The sequence below is a fragment of the Xenopus laevis genome, chromosome 6L (genome assembly GCF_017654675.1).
Source record: "Xenopus laevis strain J_2021 chromosome 6L, Xenopus_laevis_v10.1, whole genome shotgun sequence".
Taxonomy (NCBI): domain Eukaryota; kingdom Metazoa; phylum Chordata; class Amphibia; order Anura; family Pipidae; genus Xenopus; species Xenopus laevis.
In genome coordinates, this window is record NC_054381.1 from 10,387,309 (window position 1) to 10,406,904 (window position 19,596).

A 19,596-nucleotide genomic window follows, 5' to 3' on the forward strand; every position below is an offset into this window, starting at 1 on the left:
TTCGACCCTTGATAAATCTACCCCTAAATTTTATTTTGGATGTTTTGTCCGAAATCTTTTTCTTGCTGGATGGAATAAGGAATGGGTGAATTTCTCCTGTTTCTCTTTGTCAAAAAACAGCAAAAAATTAGCGAAACATGAATTTTGACACCCGCGTCAATTCTGGCGCCGTCGTTAAAGTCAATGGGCGTCCAAATAATGTTGACGCACGATGGTTTTGACGCGATCGACTTTTCCGCCACGCGTCCAAAAAAATATTTCGCCGTCCAATTTTTGCTGCGGTTTCGCAAAATTATCCACCGCCGTGAAATGTGGAAATTACCCGCAAATTCGTGCCTGCCATCACTTATAAGGAATTTTGGTCGGAAGAAGCGCTGCATTTCCAAAACACAATCACTGACAATAGTCATTAGCCTGGAGGAAAAAAAAAATTGGTGCTGAAAATGTGCAAATAGCGACAGGTAAGTTTAGGGCCCCCATCGCACTCATTGGGAGCCCACCCACGCTCCGGAACAAATCAGAGACAGCTGCCCAAGCCCGGAGCTTCGTTCATGGCAGAGCAGCTTCAAAGACGGCAGGTATTAATATTAAACACTGACTTTTAATGAAAGAGCGTGTTGTGTTCAATAATGTTAACATTCGACTTAATGACTGCCCCCACTATCCTGAGCAGGGCAGGACAGAGAGGCTCGAGCCTGTGTCTTTAAAAAACTGCTTGTGTGTTCATTTACTCGCCCCTCCCTGCTCCGCACAGACTGAACCTGTGAGTCACTATGCAGTCTCTAGATAGGGAACAGCTCCTAATCTATGTGGGGCAGCCAAATAAAAGTTTAGCCTGGATAAGTTAACACTTACCTGGAGACGTAGGATTGATTGGAGACGCCAAGCCTGGGGGGGAGACTATACAAGCAGAACCCTACTGCTCACACTCCTTGGAATATCTGATAATGAAATCAGCAATTGTGCTTCTCATACTGCAAGTAAGTTCTCCTTTACCTCCATGCATCACTGTCACGTTCCTTTCTGCTCAGAACCGGTCCTCCGCTTACCGGGCTCTCTGGGCACAATGTCCGGCATTGGCTTTAATTCGAACAGGGAAGGGAGCAGTAAAAAAATGTTCATTGTGGGGGGAAAAAAGTGCAATGGAATTGTGTTCCCTTCCCTGTAGATTTAAAGTGAAGTTTACTCAATTTCACCGATATGTGTTTCTTTCTTTGATCGAGAATGAAAAGATAATATCAGCCTCTTGCTTTAGAGTACAGTGATGGGATCTGTTATCCAGAATGCTCGCGACCTGGGGTTGGGTTTTCTGGATAAGGGATCTTTCCGCGATTTGAATCACCGTAAAAAATCTAAACCCAGTAGGATTCTTTTGCCTTAATGTACGTTGCTTCAAAGGGCACAATTTTGTCCCCCACTTTTACTCCGGTGCCTTACTCGGAAATAAACTTGACTTTTTGTGAACAGGTATGGGACCTGTTGTCCAGAATACTTGGTGACCTAGGTTTTTCTTGATAATGGATCTTTCTGTAATTTGAATCACTGTAGCTTAATTCCAGTAGGATTGTTTTGCCTTAATGTACGGTGCTTTAAAGGGCACCTTTACTCCGGTGCCCTACTCGTAAATAAACTTGACTTTTTGTGAACGGGTATGGGACCTGTTATATAGAATACTTGGGACCTAGGTTTTTCTTGATAATGGATCTTTCCATAATTTGAATCACCATAGCTTAAGTCTGCTAAAAAAAAATTAGCCCAGTAGGATTGATTTGCCTTAATGTACGGTGCTTTAAAGGGCAACATTTTGCCTTACTCATAAATAAACTTGACTTTTTGTGTTCAGGTATGGAACCTGTTATCTAGAATGCTAGGGTTTTCTTGATAGGGGATCTCTCTGTAATTGGGATCTCAATACCTTAATTCTACAAAAAAAAAGAATTTAAACAGTAAATAAACACAGCAGGATTGTTTAACCTCCAATAAGGATTACTTCTATTTTAGTTGGGATCAAGTACAATCTACTGTTTTATTATTAAATAGAAAAAATGAATTATTTTGAAATATTTGGCTAAAATTGTGTCTATGGGAGATGGCCTTCCCATAATTCAGAGCTTTCTGGATAATGGGTTTCCAAATAATAGATCCCATACCTTGTAGCACTTTATGTACTTCTTAATTCAAAGATGCTCCAGACTTCCTATTGGTTCCATGTGTGTGCCCCATAGTGACTACATCATAGTATTGGAGCCAATGAGGACTAGCATAAGGCATGTTTAAATATTCTCCGAATGAAGACTGCGCTATCTTTATTCAATATCACATAACACATTATTAAATAACCTTCATGACATTTCTGAAGGACGTATTTACCATTTATTTGATCCTGGCTTGTAAACTTGAGTTAAATCTATGGTTATATTGCCCCAAAAAGCCAGGAAAATGGACCAAAACCGTATTCCTTTTCTTTTATAGGTTTTTGGTCAAGGATTATAGGATCCAGGCCTTGTTGTTTTATTTAATTCTTCTGGTCTATCTTGCTCCTTGTTCCCATGATGGAAACCAGAAAGCCATATCCTCTTGTTTTATGCCTTGTGGGAGTTAAATATGCCGTAAGTTTGCACCCAGAGTGGCTCCCCCCCCTCTGAAAACGAAGAAAGTGTCGTTTGTAGAAATAATCAGATGTATATTATGCCATTAACTCTGTTTGTGCGGAGACTGTGCTTTATGGGGGCTAAGGAATGTTTAATGTTAAAAGCTTATTATTGATGTTGGTAATATCGAAAAAGTTTAAGGCTCCTTTAAGAAATGAACCTGCTTTATGCAGACCTAGTAAACTTGTATAAATGTTGTTTTTCAAAGGGGTTGCATTAGGTTGAACAAGCAACTTTTAGTAGCCGTTGGGTTATATAAATATCCTATGTAAATGGGGCATTAAAGTCCATGATGCTATATTTTTTGGCAGAACGCTCATCAAGTAAGTCTAAGTGGTTGATGTTACAATTGCACATGTTGGAGTTTCTTGTAAATTCCAAATTCCTAATCCGATGGCGACTCTTTGCTTGGGGGGCTTTTTCAGATCCATTCCTAAACTTTCCCAGCAACGCAAGGTGTGCCAAATATTTGAATAGAACACATTTTTGGAAATTTAGCTTTTTATTTAGCAATTGAGTTTTCTTGGTTATGGAAGCTACTTCAGTGGTGCTCAATCAAAATGTCCAGTTTTATAATGACTGCAAATGAAGCGTTACAAAGAGCCATAAACCTCCTTGATGTTATTTTTTGGGGTTAGACTGCAGATCTAAGTGGTCGACGTTACAATGCCAATTCCTGCAGTTGGCCGAGGTGGGTTAAGATTTCAGCTATGAAATATGCTACCAACTTTTCTAATGCTTCCTAGCAGTGCAAGAAGTCTCTAGCGGAACAAACTGTCTGGAGATGTTGTTTTTTTCTGCTCAAACTGCATATGTAGGAAGGCTAAGTGGTCGACGTTACAATACCAATTGCTGCAGTTGTTCTAGGGGGTTAAGATTCCAGCTATATGTTTCCAACTTAGATCTTTTCCTAATACTTCCTAGCAGTCTACGAAACGTTATACTGGAACAAAACCCTCTGGAGATGTCACTGATGTTATTTTTTTCTGATCAGACTGCAGATTAAAGAAGACTAAGGGGTTGACATTACTCTACCGGGTGCTGCAGTTGGTCGAGGGGGGTTGATGTTCCAGCTATGAAATATGTTGCCAACTCAGATCCTTCCCTAATGATTCCTAGCAGTCTACAAAAAGCTCTAGCGCAACCAAACCTCTACAGATGTAATTTTTTTCTGGTCAAACTAGGATGGCTATGTCAATGTTACAGTACCAATTCCTGGAGTTGGCCAAGCCAATGAGTCAGGCTGCAGAAGGACTGCTAAGTAGTTGAGGTTATAATACCAATTGCTGCAGCTGGACAATGGGGTTTAGATTCCAGCTATGAAATATGTTTATATAAATAGATAGATTCCCCAACCCTTTGAGTCATATTCAAATATTAAAAGAGTTGGGGAGCAACACAAGCATGAAAAAAGTTCCCAGTGTGCCAAGTATGGCTATTTTAAGGCCCCTATGTGGACTGGAAACCTACAGGAGACTCTGTTTGGCAGTACACCTGAATTTTATACAACCAAAACTTGTTTCCAAGCCAGGAATTCAAAAATAAGCACCTGCTTTGAGGCACAACGTCCAATGGGTTGGTAAGCAACATGTTGCTCATGAGCTACTGCTTGTGGATCACTGGTCTAGAGGGTTCAGCTCCCCATAAATCTGCAACCAGTTCAAATACTTTCCTGAAGTTCTCCACTAGCAGAAGGTCTCCAAGTACAGCAGAAGATATCAAAAGATCAAATGCCTATAGAGATATTCTGTAGTTACAATACCTTACTGCATTATCCCACTTATTCTTTACGACTTAAGCCTTCTCTAAACCAACCACAGCTTAGGGGCAAATTTACTTATGGTCGAATATCGAGGGTTAATTAACCCTCGATATTCGACTGTTAAAAAAGATTTACCGCAAATAGTTCGATCAAACGATCGAACGAAAAATAGTTCAATCGAACGATTAAATCCTTCGAATCGTTCGATTCAAAGGATTTTAATCCATCGATTGAATGATTTTTCTTTGACCAAAAAAAGATTGCAAAGCCTATGGGGACCTTCCCCATAGGCTAACATTGACTTCGAATGGTCGATTTTTAGTTCAAATCGTATGCTTCGAAGTCGTAGTCGAAGGTCGAAGTAGCCCATTCGATGGTCGAAGAAGCCAAAAAAACATTCGAAATTCAAAGTTTTTTTTATTCTATTCCTTGACTCGAGCTAAGTAAATGGGCCCCTTAGAGTTATTTTCCCTAAATTTATCTTTTGTCTACTTCTGCTGTTGATTTTGCCAAACTAGACTTGGCCAACTTTTCCTTCCAGCACCAGTGGCACCCAACCAGTTAAAATCGTTGACTACCCAACATTTCTTTGTTTGTTTTTACGAAAAAAAAATGTTTATTTTTCCCTGCAGCGCTCTGTTAATTTTCCCTCTCCAGAAAAGTGTGTTTTATCACCATATATGAGACAGCAATTAAAGAACTTGTAATGCTAATAATGCTTTTCTGATTCCTTCTCCGAGAGTTTATTTATACAGTTCACTCCGCAGCAAATGGAACCTGTTTACATAAATCATAATAGACAGATAAATAAATCCAGGGTATTTTGGCCTTTGAAGAATAATTTAGATTCTAAATAAATACCGTTATACGAAAAAAAAAATAGCCCAAACTTTTTCTCTAGGAATTAGGAAAGAGAGTTTGTGTTGAAAGGAGTTTTGTGTTGGGGGAAATTAGAAGCAGGCGTTTGTTTACACAGAGCGGCTATATGTATTTATATTTAATGTCCTTGTGTTTTACATTGGCAAGGGGAAATATATATGATTTGTATGGCTATTTGCCTGTGGTTTGGGGCGTGTGCCAAAAGCATAATGCATTTTGTTTCGGCACGTGGACCAGTATAGACTAATGGATATTTACAATGGTCCAAAATAATAGTTTGAGCAAAGAGGATAAGAATCTGTAGCTGAAATTTGAGATGAATTAGAGATATTAAAGGAATTGGTAATTGTATTAAAAAAAATAAAAATATTTGGAGTGGATTTTAGAAATTATATCAGTTAGAAATAATTAATTTCATTATTCATCCCAGAATTTCAGTGTTAAAAGTACAGACTAAGTAAACCACACCCATAATTACACCTAAACATCAATCCACCCGTAGCCCAGCCCAGTTTCCCCTAAGCCACCCCCATTTTGGAGAGTGCGACTTTAGACTTCATTTGGAACCAATGAGGTATGACTTCTTTGTTGTGCAGAGCATAAACCACGGAATAAGTCCTAGCAGGGTAGAGAAGAAGACTGGAAGGCTGAGGCATCCATGAGATGATGGCGGTGATGTTGGCACGTTTAACAGGTTGGACATCACTCGTCGTTTATATATTAAAAATGTGCAATAATTGTTTACTATATAGTATGTCTTTTGTAATACAGGTATAGGATCCCTTATCCGGAAACCCGATATCCAGAAAGCTCCGAATTACGGAATGGCTGTCTCCCATAGACTCCATTTTATCCAAATAATCCAAATTTTTATAAACGATTTCCTTTTTCTCTGTAATAATAAAACAGTAGCTTGTACTTGATCCCAACTAAGATATAATTAATCCTTATTGGAAGCAAAATCAGCCTATTGGGTTTGTTTAATATTTAAATGAATTTCTAGTAGACTTAAGGCATGAAGACCTGTGTGTATCAGGTTTTGTTGTCCTTTAAGTGTAACTATTATGTTTAGTATAATTACATTACAGCTCTTGAATGTAAGATTTTCTGTATCCAGGAGACATATTTTTCCCCCCAATTTGAGATCATATCCGAATTTCCAGAATTTCAGTCTGGAAAGTTAATATGTTGTAATAGTTGATTTGATTGATGGCTTGGACACAATCTACAGGGAAATCTGCATATTTGTAATAAGGGATAGATAGGACATTGTTTAACATTTCTCACCAGGACTGGGAAGGAAATTAAGTGTATAAATAAGAAAAAACATTTTTAAAAAAAGGGCCAATTGGACATCGAAATTTTCCACACTCCTCTGTAATGGATAAAACAACCTGGCATGCTGATGTACAGTGATGTATGTGAGGTTGTATAGAAAAGTGCGGTGTAGAACTCAGAATTTGAGCAACAAACCTGTTCTTAAAGCTGGGCCTCCACAGTTTCATATCCTTTTGCCCTGTTTTGGGACTCCATTGTGCCTGACACTTCCTAGAGGTTTATTGGTATGAGGGTAATGGGTTAATAGTAAAAAAATGTTTGGGGCTTAAACAACCACAACTGTTCTTTTATGACCTTTTTTGTTATTCTGTTACTTTGGGCATGGGACAAAGCATTAGTGCCGCTGAAGTTGTAACCTCTACTAGTCCCTTTCACATTAAAAAGCTGCTCTTCTACAAACACTCTGACCCACAGAAAAGTCAAGTCAATGTTATCAATCCCCAAAATTGCTATTCCCTTATCTCCCTGGGTCTGTATACCTAAAATGCTTCAGTATATAATCCTATAAGATGGAGAGGTAATAATAGCCCTACTTGGCTGCTTTTACAATTAAGAAACACTTCTTAAGCTCATGATGGAACTTTATTTGCTCCAACGTTGATGCATGTCTTCATGTCGTCTGAACCAGGGAAAATAAAACAAGTTTTGCTCTGTTCATTTTTCATTTTTCCCAACTGAATGCCCTAGAGTTCACTAATGTAACTACATGATTTTTGTACACGGATATCTGCCATTGATCACATTGGGCCATGGCTTTGAAGCTTTATCCAGAAAGACTAAGCAATTTGGTTAATGTTGAGCAACATGCCCATATGTACTCAATAACTATTCCAGTCAGTCTGGGGGGTGTCTTCTGGGAGTACAAGTTGGAATCTAAAATTGAATCTCCATGCCCCAACTTTTTTTACCCATGAGGTACATTCAAATTTTAAAAAGTTGGAGAGCAACACAAACTTGCAAAAAGTTCCTGAGGGTGACAATTATGGACTTGTGATCGGTAGCCCCTTTGTGAACTGGCAGTCTACAGGAGTCTCTGGCAGTACATCTGTTTCTTATACAACATTCCATGCCTGGAATTCAAAAAAAGCACCTGCTTTGAGGCCACCGGGAGCAACACCCAATGGGTTGGGGAACAAAGAGAGCAGCGGAGAGGTCCCCAATCAAGTTGATGTGCTCCTGACCTAATGGGATGTCTAAATGAACCCAGGGCCAATAAACTTGGGCAGCTCATGTTGGCCTATGTACGGCCCAGATTTATTATGGTTCCAATCCAAAAAAATATTCTAATATAACTTAGGATGCCACTTATCCTAGCAACCAGGTAGTGACTTAAAGGTTGACTCTTTATCCAATCTAAGAAAGAACTGATTTAGGGGATGTTGGATGAAAATAAAAACAAAATAAACAACAACTGCAAATTACCTCAATATCATACGAATCATTTGCTACCCGTGGTCATTGTTTGGGGGATATGTAACGTTGTATTTCTCAGCAGCCATTGGAGCACGGCTATAATTCTTAATTCTCCATTATGAGACCTGATGGATTAGGGAGCACTTTTCTGTGGTTTCTGGTTACAGAATAACTAAGTGGCTGGGACATCTTGTCAGTCTGTATCTTGTTCTGCACAGCAAGGAAAGTTTGTTCTCTGTAGTATTTGGAGAGTCTGCAGCGGCGTAACCTCTGTGCTCTCATCCATCGTTCTGGATTTATAACCTGCTGCCAAAACATCTTATATTACATCCCACTGCTAAAGCAACATATCCTCCGGCAAAGCAAGACAGAGACAAATTTCTAAAGGCAAAGCTTAATGCAATAATGTAAAACTAACAACCCTCGACGGGTTTAGAATTGCTTCTCCCAGAATGCTCAGTAAGTTTTTAAGCTGCCCAACTGGCGTAATGTTTTAAAAGTAGATGGTCACCCAAGGATTTGACCTGTTACTACAATTCCCAAAGTGCATTGTGCTGTAAAAAAAAGAGGGATATGGTAGGAGAGTATCAGCCATCAGAATAAATGTCTAGACTTGAACTTGGAACTGGTAAAGTGATGCTCATTACTGTTATGTACTAAGAGACACCATTTATGGTATGGAGTAATGGTGAATGTCACAGTCATAGCTGCATTATAATAAAGAATTTTTTTTTATTAAGGATCCCTGGTGCCTAATTTATACAGTATATATAAGCCTCATCTTTCTGATGTTCTTCCATATATATCTGAGTTTCATCTCAGCTCTGAAGGTCCAAAATAAACAAATGCTTTGTTTGGTGACAGCTAATAATAGGTATCCAAAATAAGTTTTACACATGGATAAAAAAAAGACCTCAGTACTTTAATAATAGCGATTCCAAATAAACGATCCCCCCTCTCTACCCAGGCCAGCTGCCAATTCAGCCTCACAAGGGGAAATACCAATTCTTTCCTGTCCAACAAGACATCTGTACCAGTCCCAACTGCTTTAATTTAGAAATCGTGTTCTATGTTGTTAACAGATCCAACTCAAATCTTTCCATTTGTAACAGTCAAGCCCAGAGATAAAGACAAAGGTCCCAGGCCGGGTAATAATTTAGGCAAAAATCGACTGTAGTGATGAGTAGGTAAAAAAAACTGTGCAACCCATATCTGAAATTACTGCAATTTTTGCAACCTGAACCCAAGAAGGCCCGGGGTAAATAGCTGTTTGTGGCCTGGACCCAATACAAACCCTTCGGGGCAAATTCACTAAGCGCCGAAGCGCCGAACGCTAGCGTTACTTCGCTAGCGTTTGGCATTTTCGTTACTGCGCAAATTCACTAACGAACGCTGGCGTAGTTTCGCTAGTGTTACTTCGCACCCTTACGCCTGGCGAAGTTTCGCTAGCGACGTAACTACGCAAATTCACTAACGCGCGCAGTGTACTGAACGCTACCTTTTACGCTAGACTTCCTTCGCCACCTCAGACCAGGCGAAGCGCAATAGAGTAGATAGGGATTGCTTCAAAAAAAGTCAAAAATTTTTCTAAGTCCCAAAAAACGCTGGCGTGTTTTCTACATTATGGGTGATAGGCTGAAAAAGATCGAGAATTTTTTTGGGGCTCCCCTCCTTCCCCCCTACATGTGTAGGGCAAAATAAAAATTTTATTTGATGATTTGAAGGTTTTGTAGGCATTTGTAGTGCTGGTACGTATTCCTCCATTGAAATTTGAATTTGGCGCCGTATGCAAATTAGCCTTCGCTAGCGTAACTTCGCTTTACATAGCGAATCAACGCTAGCGCAACTTCGCAACCGTACGATACCCCTGAGCGCAACTTCGGATTTTAGTGAATTTGCGAAGCGCTGGCGAAACTACGCCTGGCGAAGTGTGGCGAAGTGCAGCGAAGTGCGGCGAAGTTACGCCTGGCGCAACTACGAATCTTAGTGAATTTGCCCCTTCATGTATAGAACCAGGACAAAAGGTGATAGGGTGAAGATTATCTTAATAATAAAAAATATCATGCTAACGTGTCCATGTATTACCTGTTCTTACCCCTTAGAGGTTGCAATTGTCTCCTGATCCTGACCGATGTCCGGCAATATGTGCCATTAATCTAACACTCCATTTGAGTTTAGGAGAAGTCAACATGTAGATTAGCCTTTCAGTATTGTGGGATTTGGTGTTCATGATCAAGAAAACAGCAGGATTAGAGATAATTATTAATTCGATTCAACTTGGTTCACTCCTAGTCAACAACGTCATTAAAGAACCCAAGAAAAGACTTAGATGCATCATTTAGCATAAAAGGGGTCAGTAGGATACCCCAAGTCATTTTGAGGCTGGGCTTGTGTTTTCCAAACACCCTGTCACATTATGTTGCCCTCCAACATATTTTACACATGAATGTGACTCACAGGTGAAAAAAGGTTTGTTGACCCCCTGTTCTAAAGGTATTGTTCATGTAAATGGGGATGTTGTACTAATTTAAGTGCCTTGTAATTGTCAGGTGCTTCAACATCTTACATTCATGATTATACAAAAACATGGGCAATATTGGCTCCATCCATATACCCAAGCAGACCACTTGGGGCCAACCCTGATGTAGCCTCCTTCATGAGTATGAAGAATCTTCCTTTGAGATGTCATTCCTTTACATGGCACCTCTCTTTGTTATTAAAACACTGCTTTATTTACTAGTTTCATCTTGAAAGCTTTGTGTGTGGTTTTAATTTTATAACCGGGAATTAGCAGGTCCTTCTAAATGTGGCCCCTGAGATTATTCATAGGAATGTGCAAAGCCTCTTAACATATCTGTCGTTATGAACTTGCTGTTGTAGATGCTCAATGGTGGAGTGCTTTCAGTTTGCTGTTGTGGTGGGCTTGATCTATCAAGATGCCTGTGGACAAGCAATAGATTCCTACTATCATGTAAACCTCTTGATGTTGTTCTAAATGGAATAAATGATACAAATAAAGTAAAGATGAGTTATATATTGTATAGTGTATAGTCCTTCAACATTGGTTCTACCATTTAATAATGGTTACTAACTAACTAGGGTCTTGTTCACAGTAGAGCCCAGCATAGGCACATCTGTAGGTAGGAAGGGTGGCCTGGCCTGCCAGAGTTTTAGAGGATTTCCCAGTAGGCCCAAGTCAAGTCTAGAGGAGTTTCCATTAGCCCTTTTATTAGTTCCACCATATGCCTATAAATATACAATTTGGCACTGGGTCTCCATTTAGATGTTGTGGGAGTTGGCCCTGGAAGTTAGGTTCTCCTGTGGACTCTAGGAGGCCCAGTCTGACATTGAAACCTTGTTTTATAATGATCCTCTGGAGAGAACTGCTAAGGGAGTCAATGTCAAATGCGATTCACTGGTTGGACCTGTTCCACCCCCCCCCCCCCTATACCACTTGTTTTATTAGCAAACACATAGGAGGTCTCCTAATAACCCATGGCCAGATGTGTATTGCCAGTGATATAAAGGGGAAGTAAACACTTCTTTGAATGACATCAGAAGTCTGCCCCTTTATAAGGTGACTGTTTATAGTTGCTAGGTTTTCGCGGTTGATCTTGCGAAAGGTTCTATTTACTTCCCGTGTACCATGTCCTGCATCTGTGGCTGCTCAGGAGTCCATTTAGGTTCTTTGAAGGTTGAATGAAATGACTATTTCTAAAGGCATGACAGGCTCTGGCAAAAGCACTGCCTGTTGAAACGTGACTGCTGATACACACACACATATATATAGATCTATATATACAGTGAGAGAGTCACAAAAAGGGTTCCGTACAAACACAGGAACAAACACAGGGAAATGACACTTTGAGCTGGCAGTGATCAGCCAAATAAAGATGAAAGGGAAAAGCTTTAATGCAGCAAGGGCTGGAAATCCATAAAGATTTAAAGGCAAAGTAAAGCTCAGCAAAGTGGCACACCTTATGTTGTGGGCTTATATGCCAACCCATGGCTCCCACGACCCTTTAGAAGGGAGCATCTGTACCTCTAAAGATGGGAGAGTGCTGGAATAAGTGAATTACCCATTGAATTACCCATTTCCCAAACTGTCATATTGTCTTTTTTTAATTAAATATGTTCCTGCCAAGCTCAGCGGGTGACAGATAAGTGCAGTATTTACTGGATTTATTACATGTACATAGCTGCTCCGTAAGGGAATTAAAAACAAAGGGCTTGTGGCGGTAGGAACATACAAGTCCCCAGGTTACCTGCATATTGAATATAGTATATATATATATATATATATATATATATATATATATATATATATATATATATATATATATATATATATATATATATATATATATAGTCTATTTGTCTATATATACTGTATATATATATATACATACTTATGTGTTTATTTTCTTCAGACTGGGATCGTATCATTATAGCAACCATCTTTATTTATGTTTCAGTGGTAGCAATGTACAGTAATAACAAGCACGAGCACTGGGGATTGCCCCAGAGCTAGTCTACCAATCAAATGTTTGTTTTCAGACCCTTACAAACTGCCTATTAGTTGGTTGTTATGGGTTACTTGAATATGGAACTACTGCAAATTAACATTTATGCATAGACATAATCTTCCCTCCTGCTCTAGAAGTCCTCAGTTTGTTACCTATTCCTGTTGGGACTGAGGTTTCACCATTGACCCAGAGGTAGTGTGACAGGTTCCTGTCCCTAGTTAATTTTATATTTTTATATTGTAAGCTCTTTTGGACAGGGCCTACTTTACCTATAAGATCAGTTGTATTTTCGTATCCACCCATTTATGGAACAGCACTGTGAAATATGTTGGCACTTATAAAATAATGTATAAGATGAGGGAGGACATGGTTCATCATCTTTGGTCTCCACCTAGTACCATGGTTGGATGTGATGGGTGCCTGGAGCAGAAGGCCTCTTGATCAAGCTTTCCCTAAGGTGATCATTTACCGTAGAGAAGTCGGGCAACAGTAACCCCATGAATAATTTAAAGTTAGTGATATTCAACTCTATCATAGCATACTCCTGCAAGTTGGACAGGTCAGTTTAAAAAGAGCATCTTCTGCTTCACCAAGGAAGTTATTAGTGTGGAGCTAGAACTCCTCAGCAAAACCAACCTAATTGTAAGGACCACAGTCTGCAAAGGCCCTCAAGCTTTGACTTAACTTTCAGTTAGAGTTCAGATTTTTAAATGAAGTCTTTTATAGTGCAGAGAGTGGTATTGGGACCCCCTCTGGGATAAAAATGAAGCACAGGGGCAAGTGGGGAAGCAGCGTCTAGCCCACCTCAGGGTGCCAGTGAGTGCCGAAACCTTGTGTCTCTTGAATCGAGCTCAGAGAGGCAGTCCTACTGTTCACTAGCTGTTGTATTTATATGGTTAGGTCCTGCATTATTGTTGCCCTTAGAATGTACAGTATAGCTGTCCTATATGTCTATATTCTATATAGCTATGGAGCATGATCCTATAGATGAGGGTATACAGTATATTTCTGTTGTCTCCTTGTATGTCCCCCTTAATACAGAATGTGAATTGTTACACACAGGGTAATGGAATAGGAAAAATCATAAATTTGCCCACATCTAGTAACCTATAGTGACCAACCGAATGTTACCTGCTGATTCAATGTGCTGGGTTACTAGACAGTGTTACATTACCCCCTATAGTGTCTCATAGAGATGTCGCGAACTGTTCGCCGGCGAACTTGTTCGCGCGAACATCGGGTGTTCGCGCTCGCCGGAAGTTCGCGAACGTCGCGCGACGTTCGCCATTTTGGGTTCGCCATTGTTGGCGCTTTTTTTTGCCCTCTCACCCCAGACCAGCAGGTACATGGCAGCCAATCAGGAAGCTCTCCCCTGGACCACTCCCCTTCCCTATAAAAACCGAAGCCCTGCAGCGTTTTTTCACTCTGCCTGTGTGTGCTGAAGAGATAGTGTAGGGAGAGAGCTGCTGCCTGTTAGTGATTTCAGGGACAGTTGAAAGTTTGCTGGCTAGTAATCGTTTTGATACTGCTCTGTTATTGGAGGGACAGAAGTCTGCAGGGGTTTGAGGGACATTTAAGCTTAGGTAGCTTTGCTGGCTAGTAATCTACCTTCTACTGCAGTGCTCTGTATGTAGCTGCAGTGGGCAGCTGTCCTGCTTCTGATCTCATCTGCTGACTGCTGCAATAACAGTAGTCCTTGTAAGGACTGCTTTTATTTATTTTTTTGTTGTTTTACTACTACTACTACTACTACTACTACTACTATAAGAGCCCAGTGCTATTAGTCTAGCAGTGTTGGGGAGTGGGACTGGTGTGCTAATCTGCTGCTCCTAGTAGTTCAGCAGCACCAACTTTAATTTTTTTTTTTTAATATTCATTTTTTTTTTATTTTACTTTTTTTATTTTACTACCGCTGTAGTAGTGTATAAGTTGACCTTTTAGGCATTATTTGCCCTGTAGGCATTATTTGCACACTGTTTTCTTCAACCCGCCATCGAGCTGTGTGACCTTGTTCACATTCTGTCTAAATATCCATAATATTACCGTCTCCAGAAAAAACACCGGAGTCACTTTTTTCAAGCAGCCATAATATATTTTACGTAATCCGTATCCACCGCTGTAGTAGTGTATACGTTGGCCTTGTAGGCATTATTTGCACACTGTTTTCTTCAACCCGCCATCGAGCTGTGTGACCTTGTTCCCATTCTGTCTAAATATCCATAATATTACCGTCTCCAGAAAAAACACCGGAGTCACTTTTTTCAAGCAGCATTCATATATTTTACGTAATCCGTATCCACCGCTGTAGTAGTGTATACGTTGGCCTTGTAGGCATTATTTGCACACTGTTTTCTTCAACCCGCCATCGAGCTGTGTGACCTTGTTCCCATTCTGTCTAAATATCCATAATATTACCGTCTCCAGAAAAAACACCGGAGTCACTTTTTTCAAGCAGCATTCATATATTTTACGTAATCCGTATCCACCGCTGTAGTAGTGTATACGTTGGCCTTGTAGGCATTATTTGCACACTGTTTTCTTCAACCCGCCATCGAGCTGTGTGACCTTGTTCCCATTCTGTCTAAATATCCATAATATTACCGTCTCCAGAAAAAACACCGGAGTCACTTTTTTCAAGCAGCATTCATATATTTTACGTAATCCGTATCCACCGCTGTAGTAGTGTATACGTTGACCTTGTAGGCATTGTTTGCCCAGTTTTTTTGGCCGCAGCCACTGAAGCACAGAGGCCAGAAAAAATATGCCATATAAATGCTGAAAATAGTCATTTTTTGCCATACGTTGACTCAACGTATATGGCAAAAAATGACTATTTTCAGCATTTATATGGCATATTTTTTCTGGCAACTGTGCTTCAGTGGCTGCGACCAAAAAAACTGGGCAAACAATGCCTACAAGGTCAACGTATGGCAAAAAATGACTATTTTCAGCATTTATATGGCATATTTTTTCTGGCAACTGTGCTTCAGTGGCTGCAACCAAAAAAACTGGGCAAACAATGTCTACAAGGTCAACGTATGGCGAAAAATGACTATTTTCAGCATTTATATGGCATATTTTTTCTGGCAACTGTGCTTCAGTGGCTGCGTCCAAAAAAACTGGGCAAACAATGCCTACAAGGTCAACGTATGGCAGTTGTTTAAAGAGAACAGTAGATTACTAGCCAGCAAAGCTACCTAAGCTAAAATGTCCCTCAAATCCCTGCAGACTTCTGTCCCTCCAATACAGAGCAGTATCAAGCAGATTACTAGCCAGCAAACTTACTATCATCTGTCCCTGAAATCACTAACAGCTCTCCCCCTACACTATCTCTTCCAAGCACACACAGGCAGATTTTTCAGATACATTTTTGCCCTTGATCCCCCTCTGGCATGCCACTGTCCAGGTCGTTGCACCCTTTAAACAACTTTAAAATCATTTTTCTGGCCAGAAATGTCTTTTCTAGATGTTAAAGTTCGCCTTCCCATTGAAGTCTATGGGGTTCGCGAACCGTTCGCGAACCGCTCGCGTTTTTGCGCAAGTTCGCGAATATGTTCGCGAACTTTTTTTCCGACGTTCGCTACATCCCTAGTGTCTCATACCCCCTTCTCCTTTTAGATTGTAAGCTCTATTGAGCAGGGTCCCCTTCTGTATCAATCATTCATGTACTTACTCTATATTTGACTTATACACTCTTCTACTGTACAGTGCTATGGAATACATTTAGAACTATGCTTTATTATTTCTTAGAAGAATCCATGATAATACAATATAGGCAGGGTCTGCAGCACTTCTGTGTGACCACTGGTCATATGGCTATTGTGACTCTTATTGCTGTAGAGGAGACATCTCTTAACACTTGTAGTTGTAGTCAGATGACATTTCATGAACGATCGCACTTGCAGTCTGTCGCCGAGCCATAAGGAATATGATAAACCGAAACTGTTGCAATTGCCTGAGTGTTTAATCAACATAAAGCAGTGAAGTGAGACCAAGAGAAAGAGATAAAGATGATTGCTTTGATTATCCGGCTCTCTGACAGTAATTTGGATGCTAAGAGAAGGAATGATTTGTATTTCTGTGATAGAATAACATTCACCTTTGCACTCAACAGGCCATTCTCAACTCCAAACTGTTGGTAAAGGAGGTCACTTAAAGGGATTGTAGTGTTTTGTTGAGCTGGTTTGTGTTAATGGAACTACATGCTGTTTGTCACTGATGAGGCTGATACACCTGATTGGAGATGACCAGGGTATTGGCAAGTCAGCCAATGACACCACCTCTTTACCCTGGGCAAAGCCAACACCAAAAGTCCAGTGTATGTATGGAATTAAAAGTAAAAATTCAGATTTATAACCATATAATAAACCACATAATAAGAACAGTACCACTGGTATGTTGCTGAAAACTCTGCAGAAGTGAAAGACCAACCTGCCATGATAATGACCCAGCCAGCTGCACTTAAATGGGCAAGTAAAACTTGCTTCCACACATTTTTCTCCTGGGACCAATAGCCAAGGAGTTACCAAATTAAATTCTTCCATGCAGGTGAATACCAGCCTTATGCCATTTCAGTAAGCATTCTCCCCACCATAACTTACCCACTTGAGTTCCTCAAGCCGGATCTTCCCTCCCTCACCCCTCAGTAGTTTACACAGGGTCTTTTCTACTCCAACCAGGGTCACCAATATAAAAATACCCACGGCAACATCACTTAGATAAACCCCATGATTCGTGAAGAAACATAAATGACCCTGCTATAAATTCTGATGATGAACTGCAATCCATATTCCACCCAGCTTCTAAACCCACCTTACTCCCAAGAGGTGATGAGTTGGGTTAGGAATCTGGAAGGAGGGGCTGTAGTTTACAGCAAGTGCATTTACTACCCTTCTGATCTTCTTAACCAACTCCTAGCACTTTAAAAAATACCCATAAACCAACCCCACCGTTTTGGAGATAGCTATTTTAATATTAGGTATCAGTTGACTAATGCATGTTGTCCAAATCTTATTATATTGACTCTATGAGCTCTACCATAGATACTCTAGCAAGATTGTTCCACCCTAATCCCAGCCAACTCAAGCACCACCTTCTCCCAATACATGCTCCAAATGCAGAACCACCTTCTCACTAATTGTACTGGTGATAATCATTTGTTTGCCCAGCAGACATAGGAATCTCTACTAACCCAAATTAATGCTCTGCAATTAAAATACCTGGAACAAAGGAAACAGAAACCTTACATGTTTTGTGCATCACTAGTGCATTATGATTAACACTTGTGGCTTTCTCTTTTGATATGTTTTTCCCTAAATAAAATCATGGTTTTATTGCACTTTCTCCACTGCTGTGGTCCAGTTACTACAGTTTGTTCCTTGATTGTACTACTGGTTCCTTGGGGGGTTCTCCTGGACTCTGGTCTTCTGGATTTGGTGTGGTCTCATTTTCTCAGTGACAGCAAACACTGTGGTTTTAGCCAAGCAGGACCTCCCCCTGCACCTACAGCTCTAGATTCTATATTAATTCAGTGATTCGGTGGTTTTGGGTACACCATCAGAAGACCCTCGCTCCACCAGTATTTCCACCTTAATCCATCGGTTTTCAAAGAGCTCTCATTTTTTTCCACTCTGTCTTTCTCCAAGAAGTGCAGGATACAAGCAATGTAGGACCTCGCACACCCTCCAAGAAGTGTCATGTTTCTCAGTCACATAGGTTTACTTACAGTTTTGTACTGCAGCGTGTTTACTCACAGCTAGAAGAGGATTGGAAAAACACAGTACAAAGCTAGAAAGCATTGCTTGGCAGGGAAATCTGAAAGCCTTAAACTTTAGTTACCTTACAACACAAATATTAAGCAACTGGGTGTAGATTAACTTTATTTTTTTTTCAAAAAAAATTGGCATGTACAGACAGCATGAATTCTCAACATATTTGTGTTTTCAGTATGACTGGGTGCTGCTATTTATGTACAGGCTTCAACTAAACCAATAGGCTCACTATCAGAGATGGATTAAAAGGCCCTAGGTACTGCAGTGAATTGGGGCCCCATCCTTCTAATCACACGATGGCAACAGTAGGACTAGATGGTATTAATAGGACAAGAAGGTAACAGTAGGACAAGATGGTAACAATAGAGCAAGATGGTAACACTAGGACAAGATGGAGATAGTAGGACAAGATCTTAACAGTAGAGCAAGATGGTAACAGTAGGACAAGATGGAGAAAGTAGGACACCATGGTAACAGAAGAACAGGATGGTAACAGTAGGACAAGATGGTAACAGTATGGCAAGATGGTAACAGTTGGACAAGATGGAGACAGTAGGACACCATGGTAACAGAAGAACAAGATGGTAACAGCAGGACAAGAAGATGGTAACAATATGGCAAGATGATAACAGTGGGACAAGATGGTAACAGTAGAGCAAGAAGGTAACAGTAGGGCAAGATAACAACAGCAGGACCAAATGGTGACAGTTGGGTAAGATGGAAGCAGTAATATATGGTGTCACCAGTGGATCAAGATGGTTATAGTATGGCAAGGTAACAGTAGGATAAGATAGCTACAGAAAATAAACATGGTCATAATAAGGCAAGATAGAGACAATTAGGAAAGACAAGATGGTTGGTAATAATAAGGCAAGACGGTAAAAGCTGGATAAGATGGCAACAGTAGGGAAGGATGGAAGCACTAAGGTAAGATGATGTCAGTATAACAAGATGGTTATGGTATTGCAAGATATCAACAGTAGGGCAAAATGACAACAGAAAGCTGAGATGGCAACAGCAAGATCAAAATGGTGACAGTAGGGAAACATAATATTAGTAGTTACAGTAAAGTAGCATAGTAAAAGCAGGTAAAAATGGTGACAGTAGGGAAACATGAAAGCAGTGTGGTTTCAGTGGATCAAGTTGGTTTTCAAAGACAGTGTCAGTAGGACAAGATTGCAACAGAAAACCACTTTGGGAATATGGTAACAGTAGGGCAAGGATGACTTAATGAATGCTGCCGAACTTCTCTTCCA

At 40.2% G+C, this 19,596-nt stretch overlaps 1 protein-coding gene across 1 annotated transcript in view; it reads left to right on the top strand.

Moving 5' to 3' along the window:
* Positions 1-773: 773 nt before the first annotated feature.
* Positions 774-19,596, top strand: part of crhr2.L (corticotropin releasing hormone receptor 2 L homeolog) — a 191,128-nt gene continuing 172,305 nt past the window's right edge. The window contains exon 1 of the mRNA XM_041565759.1: positions 774-980. Coding sequence (XP_041421693.1) covers positions 948-980 — 33 coding nt within the window. The 5' untranslated portion in view covers positions 774-947. The remainder of the gene's footprint in view (positions 981-19,596) is intronic.